Here is a 15715-nt window from a genome sequence, read left to right as displayed (position 1 = left end):
AGGTGTGTAGGGTCTCCATTTGACAAGATGTCCAAGGTCCATCAGGGAAGGTCTCGATCCAAGAGCTCTCTGGTGCGTACCGTATACTTCAAGGCCGGTTCCCATGCAAAAGAAAAAGAGGTAGAGAAAGAGTCTAAACGTTTGGAGACGGCGTCTGAGCGTGCCCCATCCCCTCCCCCCATGTTTGACCGGTCTGAGCGCTTTAACGACAGATTCAGTGATATCTACTGTGACCGGCGCACCGGTGGAAGATTCAGTGACAAGTTTAGCGACCGGTGCAGCGAAAGATACAGCGATCGGTTCAGTGACACTGAGAGCCTTCACAACGAGGTGAGAACTAAACTTACAACGCTCCAAAAAGCTGTCAAACAGAAGAAGAGGCTCTCTATCTCCACCATGTCCTCCTCTGAGTTTGAGTCAGAATCAGTCGCCAGCGAGTCGAGCTATGCGGATTATGTAGAGAGGCTCCGGGTCAAGCCTGCCTCTCTGCCCGATGTCCAGCAGTTCAATCGACCTTTTGATATGGGGGAGGGTCCAAGGGAGTTTCAAGGTAAGAGCTCAAAAAGGGATCCCTCTCGGCCTCGTATGAGGCATTCGTTTGAGCCTCAGTCCAGAACCAGGGCTATTCAGATCATGAGAGGGGAGTTGGTTGACACACTGGTGCCAGAGAGAGAAAGGAAATCAGGTGAAAAATATTCAGAGACACTGGAGGATCAAACAGTTGAGAGTTTTGTTGAATCTCGGACAGATGCTAGATTCCATCAAATGGTAAGTGAACGTCACAGTTTGGTTGGTGATCAAAAGGTGGAGGCTACAAAGGTTAAGGTCGAGCTGCGTCACCCTGAAGTCCCATACTCTGAAACTTTAGCATACCCGAAAACTACAACGTACACTGAAAGCAGAGAATCTGTTGGAGTGATGCCTTCTGAAGAGGAGGTATCTCTCACGCAGTCAGCCAGGCCTAAGCCAGTCACATCTATCAGGGAGCAGCGCCTTACTGAGGCAGTAACACATGAAGACAAAGCAACAACAGAAACCGTTGATCCATATGAAGAGGAGGGTGCAGGGGTGTCTTTGAGGGCTCAGTATGAGAAGAGCCTGGAAGCCGAGCGCATGCAGTGTGAGGAAAAACTCCTTGCTCTGCGGATCAGGAAATGGCAGCAAGGGAGTAGGATGTCAGAAGAGGAGACGTTTGACCCTGAGTCTGATCTGCCCACGCAGGCAGAGATGCAGTACATGGAGACTGCAGGGCACATTCACCCCCAGCAGGAAGTCATGGAGAAAACCGCAACTGTGGAGTCTGAGGCCATGCCAGCGTCTCTCCATCAATCACCCAGAATGAAGGCAAGGTTGGTATATCCTGAATGGGAAAATGTATCAACACCAAAATCACCTGAAGTAAAAGCCAGAGGAGAAAAAGTGGAAGTGTCTCCCTCCTTCTTCACAAAGTCAGCCGGAATGGAAGTCAAATCAGGAGAATTTAAGGATGAGGCACCACTCATGCCGGATCAAAAATCCCCCAGAATAAAAGCTAGAGCAGCAGAAGTGGAAGCAGAGTTGTCTCCTCGAACCATAGAAGCCAGGGCAGAGGACAGACACAGAGAGTCCCCCAGGCCGAGGAGAGACAAATCTAACAAAGAGAGGTTCCTTAGTGAAGCTGTTACGCCAGAATCAGCTGATCCATATGAAGAGGAGGGGGAGTCTTTGAGGGCTCAGTATGAGAACAGCCTGGATGCTGAGCGGATGCAGTGTGAGGAAAAACTCCTTGCTCTGCGGATCAGGAAATGGCAGCACGGTATGCGAATGTCAGAAGAGGAGACACCCAACCCTGAAACTGATCTGCCCAGGCCAGCAGAGACTCCGTACATGGAGCCTGAGGGGCACATTTACAGCCAGCAGGAAGTGGTGGAGAAAAGAGCAACTGTAGACCGTGGTACCATGTCAATGCCAAAGTCACCGAAAGTAAAAGATAGAGTAGAACGGGACGAAACCTCTGCACTCTTGCCCAAGGCCAGAATGAAAGCCAGACCAGGAGTAGAAACTGAAACACACATGCAGGCTCAAACATCTCGACTTAGATCCAGAGCAGCAGAAGTAGAAGCTGAGTCATCACCCAGAACAAAAGCCAGAGTGGAGAAGATGTTGTTTGAGAAGACGAGCGAAGAGCGTGAGCTCCAGCTGTCAAGAGAGAATATCTCAGAGCTGAAGAATGAGAGTGAGAAGTTTGCCAGTGAAGAGGAGGCCTTGACTCAGCGGATAATGAAATGGCAACAGAACGTTCTGTTGGAACAAGAGCAAGCTGTGGAGCCAGAGTCTGACTGGGTGGAGGGTTACTCACAGATCCAGGCAGAGAAGACCACCGAGGCCGGAAGAAATGTCGCAGGATGTGGAACTGCTTCAGAATCAATTCCACATCCAGAAGTGGTCCGCAGCAAGAAGAGCTCCCCAGGAAAAACAGCCAAAGAGAAGTTCCTTCTTGGTGAGTCAGCAGAGTCAACTCCTGCTGCTTTTCAAGATCAGCAGGGTGGTAACGATGGTGATCTGCCGACTGAGGGCCGTGAGACGAGGTTGCAGAGGGACAGTGAGTACTTTGTAAGTGAGGAGGAAGCAATGGCTCAGCGCATCTTGAAATGGCAACAAGATGCTGTCGAACAAGAGGAAGTGGCTGAACTGGAGTCCGAGTGGGCTTTGGACAATCAATGCAAACAGCCTGGCACCGGGTTGCTGTTTGAGTCCAACGTTCCTGAAAGTGAACCCCATCGTGGTGTTATTTCTCATGAAACCCAACCAAGTGACTTTCCACCTTCACATGCAACTCTTGCTGGTGGAGCCCTGCAAACAAACAAACCTTCACCTCTTCAACATGCCGCTATTTCTGCAAAAGACAGATTGGGTCTTGAAGCTTCACCAATTCAGGGATACTCTCCAACACAACATACTGGTGTTCCTGTTGAGGGATATGGACTTGCCTCGTCCTGGGATAAAAGCCCTCATAAGACTTCCAGAGAGTTTTCATCAGTTAGGAGTCATTCCCCATGCCATAGTCCACCGGAGGATCTGGGAAGAGAGGCAGACGGGAGGCCAAGCAGCGAAGAATACGCAATGACTGCAGGTAAATCCAGCAGCCAACGCTTCCATTCAGAGCTCAGAGAGGGGAGAGAGAGGAAAGAGGAGATGGGAACTACCAGAGAGAGCAGCGGATGGAGACAACAGAAGGATTTTGGAGGTGTAAGGAGAGAGGAGGAATGTGAAGAGTCATTCAGATCAAAACAGGATGGTGAAATGAGTGCACAAAGCCTTGAACTCGGAGCTATAAAGAAGGACGAGAGGAGAGTGCGAGAGGAGTCAAATTTAAAAGAGGGAGTTCACCAAACTCAAGATTCGAAGTGGATGAAAGAAGGGGATACTGGAGGCTCCCGTCCAGTATTTGTGAAAGAAATATCTGCAGTTAATGTAAAAATTGGTGAGATGTCAGAGTTTACCTGCCAATTCCAGGGTGCCCCTCTGCCCACAGTCACCTGGCTCAAAGATGGCCACCCGTTAGCCCACAACCCCGACTATGATATCATGAGCAAATCAAACTACTCAAAGCTCACTGTCTACTATCCAACAACAGACCACGAGGGGACTTATGACTGTGTCATAACCAATAAACATGGCAAATCCATCTGCAGCGGCACTCTTGAAATTTCTGACAAAAAGGTGTTGAGAGCGTCGGGCTCCACACAGAGGGTGGTAGTTAGAGCGGAGCAAGAGAAAGCTGAAGAAAATCAGGAGAGCATGGTTGAAGCTGAAGTCAAGACCTACATGGATTCAGCAAAGGCAACGCTACAGGTGCCTCAGGCGGTGATCCACAGACGCCGCTGCTCAGATGAATCTTTTAGCTCCTCACCTGTAGAAATCAGAATCACCGCTGCCACTCCTCTTCCTGAGATGAGAGAGGAAGTCTGTGAGGACAAACCACTGGCTTTTACAGAGAAAACCTCAGATGTGCCAAGCGATGACGGAGACTCTCAGACCGTCAAACACAAATTTACTTTCTCCTTTGATGTGGCTGGTGAAGCTCCTTGCGTGGTCAGTGAATTAGAGAATATCTCCTGTTCTGAGGACAACACTGCTGTGTTAGAGTGTGTAATCACAGGTGAACCTGCCCCAGATGTCACATGGTATTGTGATGACGTTTGCCTCGAAATGATGGCCGGGAAATACAGAGTTGAGGTAGATGATAAAGTGTACAGGCTGTATATCAGTAGTTTTACATACTCTGATGCTGGAGTGTACAAATGTGTTGCTAGAAATAAAGTGGGAGAGGTTACAAGCATCTCTGATGTGTCATTCAAAGGTGCAGAGCCTGTGCAATTCTCAGATGGTGGTGGTTTTACTCCGTCTGGGAAAGAAGGGAAGTCTCCAGTTGGCTTAACTGAGGATGTTAAGAAACCTTCTGTATTCCACAAAGGTGCTATCACTCACACTGAGGCTAGTCTGAGTTCACAAGCTCCATCGGAGGTGGCCAAAGCCCCAAAAGCCAGACCTTGTATCTTGAGAGAGCCGCCGTCTGTATCGGGCTGTGGTCTGCCGGCTTCTGCCGCTGTGATAAAAGTTTCTCAGATTAAACAAGCTTTTGAGTCGGACTCACCAGTTGCATTACGGACGTCCCCTTCTCCAGAGGAGCAGAGAAAGGAAACACTTTTCCCTGAGGAGTTTATACCAGCAGTGGCCATTTCACTTGACCAGCAGGAACAAGTACTTGAACCTGACAAGATGCGTGCAGAAGGTAGTGATAGACTTGTTACTGTTAAAACAGGAAATCCAGGTTCTCCCAAAGCTGTTCCTGTTAGGGCTGAACCAGATTTCACTCAAACTATTCCCGCTTCCGAAAAAACTGTTTCCTCTCAGGAGGGGGACCGCAGGATCTCTGGGATATCTGGTGATGTTGAAGAGGAAGCAGTTTTAGCAGAAAGCCATGGAGGTATTAAACAATTTGTGGAAGAAGTGCAAGAGTCTCCACACCTGGTTAGGCCTAAAGCACAGAAACCTGCTCTGGTTCAACAAATGGAGGGCAGTGAAGTAGAGATGAAGGAGGACACCATGCGTACATTTGACAGAACTAGCAGCTTCATTCCTTTCCAGTCTGAAAAAGTTCCTGCAGTAAAACGCTCTGTTAGAACTTCAGCTCCAGCCCAAGAAGCTGTTAAGCCTAAAATGATTACTGCCCCTCTAAAACCTGAGAGACGAAGTGCAACTGGGGGGTCTTCCTCTGTTCGCAGTGAGGGTGAATTATTTAGTATGGTTATGGCAGAGGAGGAGCTGATTTCAATCCCAGAGCCCTCTATGGACAGTGGTGTCTTCCTTAGTATGCTGGAGTCCCAGGCCGACGTGACAGAATTAGAAGAGGAAATGGCTGGTGATGCAGTTGAGCCACAAACCAAAATCAAGGGTGAAGATGAGATGATCGACGTTCATGTGAAACCAGAACCTACACTGCTTCTTGTCAAGCCCAAAGTAGACAGCAGACTTAAACAGCTTGGTGTTCCTGAGGATGGTGCTGCTGCTGAGGGTCCTCAAATCCAGGGTGCATCTTTACAGGACAGTAGTTTGGACAAGTCCTCAGCAGCTGAGGTTGGAGGAGCAGCAGCAGTTGGCTCCATGGAGGAAGAGGAGGTCACTTTCGGTGCTGTGTATGACTTTTACAACCCTCCAACAGACTGGGGAAGACCACTGTCCCCTGAGTCTGAGATGTCCATAGAGATTGGCAGCACTGTGAGCGAAGAGCTAGCAGAGGCAGCTGAGAGGTTCTACACCCCGGGCTCGTCCACCGAGGTCTCGCAGCCAATTGCGCAGTCCTTCCACACCCCCAAGTCTCACATGTCCTTCCACACTCCAAGTTCTGATACCCCTGGTGGGTTCATGACCCCTCAGGAATATCCCTTCTCCCCTGTAGAACACAAGCGACCATCAACAGGAGACTCCAGCGAGAGGTTCTTCTCTCCTGTTCAGTTCCTGACATCACCTGGTGATGAGGGCATCGAAACAACACCTCCTGGAATAAACGTGGATGATAATCGGTACCTCACCAAGGGAATTGGGTCTTTGGGCCTGGCAACACTTCAGGAGAAAGTGCAGGGAATCCCTCCTGCCTTCCTCAAACCTCTCATTAAGAAAAGAGTGTTTGAGAATGACTCACTAACGTTTTACGCTGAGGTGTTTGGTCTACCTTCCCCTGAGGTGAAGTGGTTCTGCAACAAAACGCAGCTGGTGGCCGATGACAGACTTAAAATGGAGAGAGATGGCGATAGCATCTCGCTAACAATTCACAATGTCAAAAAGGCAGACCAGGGAGAATATATCTGTGAAGCTGTGAACTACGTCGGGGAAGCCAGAAGCGTTGCTTTAGTGGTAGTTGTATCACAGGAGGTGAGGTTCATGCCGGCTCCACCTGCTGTCACCCATCAGCATGTGATGGAGTTTGACGTGGAGGAAGACGACTCTTCTCGTTCTCCTTCCCCTCAAGAGATTCTGCTTGAAGTAGAATTGGATGAAAACGAGGTGAAGGAATTTGAGAAACAGATTAAGATCATCACCATTCCTGAGTACACCGCCGACAACAAGAGCATGATCATATCTCTGGATGTGTTACCGAGTATTTACGAGGAGGGCACCGTGGACTTTGTCACCCAGGAGCACGATGATTTGAAAATAGCTTTCGAGGTCACTGAGATGCCTCCGAGGTTCATCAATCCCATCTGTGACATGGAAACCCCCGAAGGTACCACTGTCATGTTTGAGTGCTCACTGATGGGAATTCCATCTCCCATCGTTTCCTGGTTCAAAGGCGACAAGAAAATTCCTCACAATAACAAAAAATACTTGCACTCATCTGATGGAGACAACCACTTCCTGAAGATCTTTAAAGTAACAACACAGGATAGCGGCGTGTATACCTGCAGGGCTATCAACGTTGTTGGGGAGACGCTGTGTCGGGCCTCTCTGGTGGTGTTAAACGCCAAAGCTTTCTCAGGGAAGACCAGAGGCAGGGAGTTGACCGCAGTGTCCTTAGGAAGCGCCAAAGTCCAGCCGCAGAAGTTCGACTTGGTGGTCGGCAACACGTCATTTGACAGCGAACAGGTGTCAGAAATTGAGCTTGAGTTTGAGTTTGAGCAAGAGGCTGATGAGTCGCAGCGGGCTGTCAGGCTGGTGGCCAAGACGGACAACGAAATGAGCGAACAGGGAGAGAAATACGTGAGCGTTAACTTCGAAGTATTCGCTGAACCAGCAAAAGATGACAAGGTAGAGTTCAAAGGGAAGTCCTCTGATATGTGTAGCTTCCAGTTCCAGGTGACAGAGACGTCCCCTAAATGCGTCATCCCGTTGACTAACGTTACAGCAGCAGTAGGGACGCCAGTTATCCTCCAGTGTCTGGTTAGTGGTAAACCAAACCCCACCGCCGAGTGGTTCAAAGACGGTGACCGCGTCACTGACAGCAGGTGTATAATCCAGGAGAAAAGTGCAGGCCATTTCAATCTGCTCATTACTAACGTGACCCAGAATGATGCTGGTGAGTACAAGTGCATAATCCAAAACACAGCCGGTTGCATTGAAACCGCTGCGCTGCTGAAGGTGTTTTAGAGGTTGAAGGGTCCGGGGCTGGTTGCACAAAGATACCTTTTACTGTCTAGATTATTTTTCTGTATGTTGTTAATGTTTTCACTGCGACTAAAATTAAGAAAAAACAAAAACTGACCAATAAAATCTACAAGCTGCTTTACTTGGAAACAGATCAGAAGTGAAGCTTAAACAGCTTTAATAAAACAAAATATTTTATTAGAATTAGCTCTCGAAAAAAAACGTTCTTTTGTCATTGCGTGTTTACCACTGTTTACAAATTACAAATTCATTGCAAGTACTTGTCTAAGAGCAAAGCCAAGACTTGTCTAACACAGTAGAAAAGTTTAAATTATCTTTGTGCAACCAGCTCGTAGTCATGAGGGAAAAACAGTTAATGTTTGTCTTCATGTATTGTTGTGTTAACAGTTGTTTAATTTTACTTTTTTGTAGAAAAACAGTGGTTTATGTTTGCTTTAGTTATCTGGTAAAACTTTAAATGTGAGCCACTTTAACTTTTAAATCGAATTAAGACATTATGAGGTAATGTCTTAACAGTCGAGCAGCTCAAAGAAAAATGTTACCTGGCTGTTTTAAACCTTGTGCTGTTCACATCAGTTTGCAGTACAGATGGTAACAACTAAAATGTTTGACATAAGTGTGAAACAGTGAAACAACAATCTCTTCTACAACCTTAACAGAAATGCATATCATTGATTTTTAGGTATTTCTTTTTGTTAAATTAGTGACAATAAGAGTTTGTTAGAAGCTACAAAGCCAAAGTATAGAGGTAGATTTTTTTTAATAATCCATACAGGAAATAAATATGAGAATTGAATAAAATTCATAAATCACCTATAATTATCAGAGCCCAGAATGTAATCAATAAATAATAAAATGATAATAAATAGATAATAAATGATCTTTTTGTCTGGTTTGACCAGAAAGCAGCAGTTATTATGAGTTAAAATGTCAAATAACATGGCTTTAGCAGTGAAAGCTACCTGGCATGTAAAAACTGTTGTGTAACAAACTCAAATAGCTAAATAACTAAAACTAATTGAATAACAAAGCAAACAAAAAATATGAACATTTATTATCAAGGTCACTTGAGTTTTGTACAAAACCGCGAAAGATGTAGTTTTAAATATATCACTGCCGTGTTTGAATAGTAAGAAATAAAGGCAGACGTTATTTTAATTATGATTTGGATATTAAAAAGTCATCGTATCAAAAGTCAATTTGTAAACTATCAAGATTATATCGTAATAATTTTCACTTGAATGGTTCAGTTTATTTCCTCTTGTGTGATTTAGAAAATTTGTTTCAGTATATTTTTTTCTGATTTCTTTGATTTTCTTTTTGAGTGTGAATGAAATTTTTAGGATTTGCATAAAGCAAGCTGGTAATTCATAATAGAGTAGTAAAAATTTTAAAAATGGATAATACTGTGAAACTTTTTTAAAATTTTAAATATAAGTTTTGTAGTCTTGTAAATATGTGTAACTTTAGGAGTGTATGAGTAGTAGATTGAGCATTTGGCATTGAGATAGAGGGTCATGGTTTATTTGTACAGAAGTCATGTTGGTTTGTCTCAGAGTTTATATAATAAAATATTTAATGATTTAAAGTTGAAGTCTGAGGTTGTTTTTTCTTTTAACAATGGGTGAACACCGTCACCCGGCGTTTTCGCGGTCCGTTTGTCAATCGTCGTATTTACAGACAAAATGCAAGTGTCAAAAACTACCTATGTTGTGTAGTAGTAATATCATTTGTTATGTTTTGATACCAGTATCAATACATCACAAATGTGGGACTGATACCTTATACTGACTTTTTCATTAGTTCCGATCTTGCAAAAATGAAAACCCAGCAACATTAGTATTAATAATGTAAAATCGAATGGATTGGTCACCAAGGAAAACTTAAAAACAAAACAGTTAAATTATATTCTGATAAATAATCAGAAAATGTACAGATGTACAATGTATGAGAAACAAGGTCAAGAAATCATCTATCCGTTTGGGGGAAAAAACTTTTATAGCATGTTTATGTGAATTAAGCCTCTAATCTCTTTTTCTCACGTTTTATTATATATATGTAGTAGGGCTGTCTTCTCTTATTCACTTAGTCAACTAAAAGGTAATTGGTGTCGTTGTAAACTCAAAGATTGTTTTTTGTAGTATGGATTAGAAATTGTCATAACATTTAGCCAATTTATTGTTTGATTGGAGAAAAATCCTATGACTTAGTGGACTAAGAACTTCTGTGGTCAAGGACAGCCCTCACACGATCCTATTGTTTACTCCTTTTATCAATTCAATGTTGATATTACAGCTTTTGTGTTGTGGATATTGTTTTCAGTCTTGCTCAATATTTCCTAACAGAACGTTGTAGCACCACCATCACCACTGTGGAGGAACAAGAAGAAACCTACTACACTGGTGTCGAGTTACCACAGAAATCAAAAACACTTGAACTCAAGCCAGAGTCCAAACGTTACTCTTCCTCTTTAGAGAAGAAAAAAGAAAAGCCAGTTTTCCTCACCCAGCTCGCCCCAGCAGCCGTGACCACCGGGGAAACCACCAGGTTTACCGTCAGAGTGTCCGGCCTTCCAAAGCCGACCGTTCAATGGTCTCACAACGGGAAGGTCATTAAGACCTCATCCATTTACAAGCTGATAGAGGAGAAGGAGGAGTACACATTAGTAATCACAAAGGTCACATCTGAGTATGAGGGCGAGTACTCTTGCACTGCCACCAACAGGTTTGGTCAGACAACATGCACCACATACCTAGAAGTGAAAAAGTCAGATGTTAGCCAGGCGGAGAAATGGGTTGAGAAGATGTTCAAGGTCACAGGTCAACCTCCTACTTTCACAGTTGAGATCCAACCGGTGAGGTGCTCAGAAGGAGGGGAGGTTTTTTTTAATTACAAAGCCAGTGGGGAACCAATCCCTGATGTGAAGTGGTTCAAGGGGGCTTTCCAGATCCAGCCCAGTAGAAACTGTATCGTTATAGCCAACCCAGATGGATCTGGCGTCATCAATATTAAGAGCGTCAAACAGGAGGACAGTGGCCTGTACACATGTAAGGCCTCAAACCAGTTTGGCCAGGCGTCTTGTAGCGCTGAGCTCGTTGTGTTCAGAGAGTCGGTCTCCGTTTCTCACAAACAGGAGCAGCTGACAACAGTTCAGAAGAAAAGCTACAAGGTCTCAATGACAGAACAAGCAACAGAGTCTCGCTTGTACCAGGTCAGCCTCCCGGGCCAGGACAGAGCCAGGTCAGATCAGATGGTTTACACCATCGGCACTGAAGACCGGCAGATAATTCCCAGTGAGCAAGTGGGCTCCCTCGGAGAACTAGAAATCTCTGCTGCCACCGTTCATCGCGAGCAGCTGACCCACCAGGCAGCAGTGCTTCAGTCTCACGAGATGGAAGAGAGGGTGTTTGTGGTTCCCACCCGCCCGCCTCAGGTCTCGGCTGTTCCGGTGAAACAGCTTCACATGGCGGCATTTACGTCGTCCGTGGAAGAGAGCCAGGACCTCACAGAGCAGCACTGTGATCGCATTCGAAGCCCTGAGGTCATTAAGCTCCAGGCAGCGAGAGAAAAGAGGTCAATGGTGATGTCAGCTCTTGCTGAAGAGCTCACCCCTCTTTCTACCGTTAGCACAGAGCCTCTGGCCGACAGGAAGTCCGCTACTATCAGGCCCACTTCAGAACCTAAACATCTAGTAAGTGGGCATCAAGTTGAGTCCCAACTGCCCATCCTAAAAGAGGAGTCTCAGGATATCCCCAAACCACAGGAAGAAAAGGGTTATAAGGTTAAGGAAGGTGTTAAGATTTTATACTCAGCCCAGTCTGCAGAGAAACGGGTACTTGCTGAGGGCCACACAGCTGAACTAGCAACAGCAGACTCTGCTGTGAAGTCCTCTGTAGGGAAGGAACAGCACAGACCGATCTTGGCATCAGTCAGCGAGTCTAAACAGACTCTTTCCAAGGAGACTAAGTTTTCCATGACCAGGCCCTCTGAGGAGACAGCCCATCTCTGCAAGGACAGAGTGATGAAGGCAGCTCTAACTGCTGAAGAAAAGCAAATGCTGCAGGCTGAGCCCACTCAGCAGCTGCCAAGTCTGGACAGCCCCATGTCCATTCAGTCCCAGGTAGAAGGGGAGCAGTTGTTGCACCTGCAGGTTATCACAGACCAGGACCTCCTTCCATCTGAGAAGAGCTTCACTTGTGAGAAACCACAACCAGAGCAGGCAGGCGCTAGGAAGAGTCCCACTCTGCTGCACACTGTTATCCAGGACGAGCAAAGGACGGTAGTTTATGAGGACACATCAGAGTTTGAGGCCAAGGCTAGCACCATGACCATCCAGCCCCAGAAAGAGGCTCCAACTCTGCTGCATCTCCAGTCGTCCCAACCTTTGGAGGCGCTACCCAAAGAGGGTATCCTCATAATTGAGAAGCCTGACCAACAGGTGGCGACGCAGAAACAGGAAAAGACGAGGAGTCATGCAGCCACCTCGGAGGAGAAAAGGGAGCTCACGGCAGATTATCATACAGAGCTGGATCTGTCCGTGACGGGCATTCAGTCTCAGCTTCGCACTGAGCCCAGGCCTCAAAACATCCTCCACCTATCCTTCCAGCCCATGCAGCTGCCAAAAGAGACGCCAGTTACCTCCGACGTCAAGCAGCAGCGAGCTTTGGTGCAGAAGGAGGATCGCTTGAATGTGATGCATGTCCCCAGTGTGGCCGACAGTCAGGCCTTAGAGGAGGGCCACACTGAGAGTCTTACAGCCGTGGATAAATTCACCTGCCAGATGGCGGTGGAGCCAAAACTTCCCACCGAGCCAATCCAGATTGAGGAGAAGGAGATTTCCACTGAGAGTAGTGTCCTTCTAGAGGCAGCAGAACAGGACTTTGCTGTTCAAATCCAGGAGGGCCAGTCAGTCAGGCAGTCAATAGTGATGGACGAGAAGCGAGTGTTGACTGGTGAGCTCTCTCAGGAGATCACCAAGTCTGAGTCCGCTAAAGTGGCTGTCACCACGCAGCCGCAACTTTCCCTTATGGCTTCAGAATCGAAAGACAGCGCAGCTCTTCCCAAAGAGATGACGTTTGTGATTCAAATCCCTAAACCCTTCAGTCTGAATATACGGCGTCAGCTCAGAGACGCTCTTCAGTCTGCTGTGGCCAGCGACCAGCCCGTGTTACTGGCTGACGTGGTGGGAAGGTTACAGGCTGTAGAAGTACAGGAGGTAAAGGTTCAGAAAGAGCCCAAGCGGGCCATGTTTACATACCTGATCACAACAACAGGTGCCCCAATGGAGATCACTCTGGCTTTTGAGGGTAAATACCCTCAGACCGCTGACCTCAGGACTGAACTCCAGGCAGCGTTCCACTCCATAGTGTACCAGGAAGCCCATGCTCTTACCTCAGAACAACCGGGCACTATGCAGCTAGACAAACCTCAAAGGGCGCAGGTCACCTCGGCCCGCTCCAAGCAAATGCTGTCGTCCACTGTAGAGACCGTGAGCGTGGCGGAGAGTGCTGTTGACTTCACTGCTGTTAAATCTCAGGCTGCTGCACTCCATACAGAGTCTAAAATGTCCGTTGAATGTTCTGCTGCTGAGCAACAGGTTGTGGTTCAGGAAGCCAAGGCAGCGATGATGGAACAGTCCGTCTCATCCCAGATCAGAGTCTCCACAGAGTCTCACATGTCTTTTGAGCAGTCGGTGCAGGTGTCGAGGCAGGAAGTGAGGTCAGTGACCGTTAAAAGCAGAGAGAAAGATGTAGGAGCGGCTATTGTTACCACCGCCCTGCCTCCCACCACCATCCCCACTGAACAGGTGGTGGATGTCAGCATCCAGAAAGAGCACAGGGAGGAGATCTTTAAAGAGGAGATCACAGTATCCAGGGCAGAACAGAGAGAATACCCTGTAATAGTCACCTCGCTTGAAGACTTATCCATAGATGAAGATAGTAAGGTAACTTTTAGCACCACCATTAAGTACGTTGCAAAGGTAAACTGGTTTTTCAATGGGCAATTGGTGAAATCTGGCAAAGAGTTCAAGTGTTCCAAAGACCACGACACATACACATTGGTTATCAACAAAGTTGTCAAGGAGAGGCATCAAGGAGAATATGTTTGTGAGGCTGAGAATGAATCCGGCAGGACTTCAACGTCTTCAAGACTCACTGTGGTCTCAAGAGGTTTGATAACAGGAAAACTTAGTGTGTCATTCATTCATCCACTTTCTCTGAGAACCACTAATCATTCACACAAATCGGTTCATTCAAGACTTCTGTCATTCTGGTCTCTATATTCATTTCATAGCTCGGCATGAACACCCTCAGCAGGTCACTGGATGGTACTAACTCACCACGTCTTGTTTGTTCCACATCATTGTGTGGTTAAATATGGCCTAAAGACCAGAACCGTCACAGCCATGCAAGTTTAGCTGAAGGCTCTGTTGTCAATGAGCTTCTTGCTATAATGGTTGTAATGATCCTGGTCTTCAGGTTACTTTCATGTTTTGATTTCATGGTCATTTTGGCATGTTGGTGTCAACAGGTTCCTATGTTTTAAACCCATGGTCCGTCACATTCCTTTAGGTCCATTTCCCCACAATGTCTCTCTGCATGCTTCCAGGGCTTCAACTTGGCAATGCTTCATCTTTCATAAACTCTTTGTTTCTCCTCCTTTTAGCCTGAACCCTAGCCCCATGACAATCATGTACAATGATACCAGACTTTTGTGAAACCATGGGGCTAATGTTCTTGCTATTTTTCTTCTCCACAGTCACTCCTGTGTCCACCATTGTTGTACATACCATCATTCCTGCTCCTGATTTGTCAGTTGTTTTCTTTAAAAAGAGCTTCATCGATTCTATGAGTAACATTTACCTTTTTGTCCGTGTGTGCCTCAGTGCCACCTGTCTTTAGGCAGAAAATCACGCCTCTGGAGATAAACATCGGCGGCCACGCCAAGTTCGAATGTGAAATTGAGGATGCCCCGAGTGTGACCTTCAAATGGTACAAGTCTGGCATCGAGATCAAACAGAGCGAGAAGTTCAGGATCCTCAGCCGCCACAACGGTTCCTCCATGGAGCTTCTGAACCCGATCAAAGCCGACAGCAATGAATACACCTGCAAGGCTTCAAACCAGCACGGCACAGACAGCTGCACTGCCATGCTCATCGTCACTGGTAAGACCCAGTGGGACCCCCTTTTTATTTATTATTTGAAGTATTGCTTTACAAATGTGTCTGCTTGAGAGAGAGAGAATTATATATTTGCAATGTGTTTTTCCTTGAATCATTATGCTGCAATGTGGAAGTGATGATTTGTTCATGAATTGGATCTTGTGTCACGTTTGGCAACGTTTTAATGATGTTGAGAATCACATTTTCTCATGTTTAAACCTACATCGATCACCAAGTTGAGATTGCTCAGATGTCTTTTTCCACTTTTTTGAAATTTGTTCAACTCATTTGTATGTTCTACCTGCTCTCCATAGAAATGTACCCCCGGTATTTGTATCAAAACCAGACCCAATGACTTTATACGTGGGCAAGCAAGCTGTGCTCCAGTGCTCACTCACTGGATCCTCTCCCATGGAAGTTGTCTGGCACAAGGACAACATAGCCATCTCCTCGGAAGGGAACTATGTCATGAAATGTGAAAAGAACAAGTATTCCCTTCTCATTAAAAGTCTTGAACTGACTGACCAGGGAGTGTACCTGTGCAAGGCCTCCAACAGTGTTGGCACTGCTACCTTTAACACAGAGCTCAAGGTTATCAACAAGCCCAGCTTTGTTAAGACCATTGAGCCAGCATCAGCCGCTGTCAATGACCCGCTGAGGCTGGAGTGCCAGGTGGACGAGGACACTGGTGTGACCGTCACCTGGACCAGGGATGGCAAAAAAGTCCACCAGAGCATGGAGTGCAAACTGTCCTTTGAGGACAAGGTGGCTGTTGTTGACATTCCCAAGTCCAAACTGAAGGACTCTGGGAAATATGTGTGCACGGCCACAAATGAGGCTGGGAGCTCATCCTGTGAGGCTGTGGTAACTGTTCAAGGTAAGATCCTAAAGATGATCTTTCCGTTAGCT

The 15715-nt window shown here is 46.4% G+C and overlaps 1 protein-coding gene across 1 annotated transcript in view; it reads left to right on the top strand.

Annotated features, from left to right (window-relative positions):
* Positions 1-15715, top strand: part of ttn.2 (titin, tandem duplicate 2) — a 201248-nt gene that overhangs the window by 28326 nt on the left and 157207 nt on the right. The window contains 2 exon segments of the mRNA XM_054614804.1: positions 14531-14819; positions 15121-15683. Of these exon segments, the coding sequence (XP_054470779.1) occupies positions 14531-14819; positions 15121-15683 (852 nt within the window).

Source organism: Anoplopoma fimbria, chromosome 16 (genome assembly GCF_027596085.1).
Source record: "Anoplopoma fimbria isolate UVic2021 breed Golden Eagle Sablefish chromosome 16, Afim_UVic_2022, whole genome shotgun sequence".
NCBI lineage: Eukaryota > Metazoa > Chordata > Actinopteri > Perciformes > Anoplopomatidae > Anoplopoma > Anoplopoma fimbria.
Note: the sequence above shows the minus strand (reverse complement) of the source record. Positions and strands in the feature narration are given on the sequence as shown.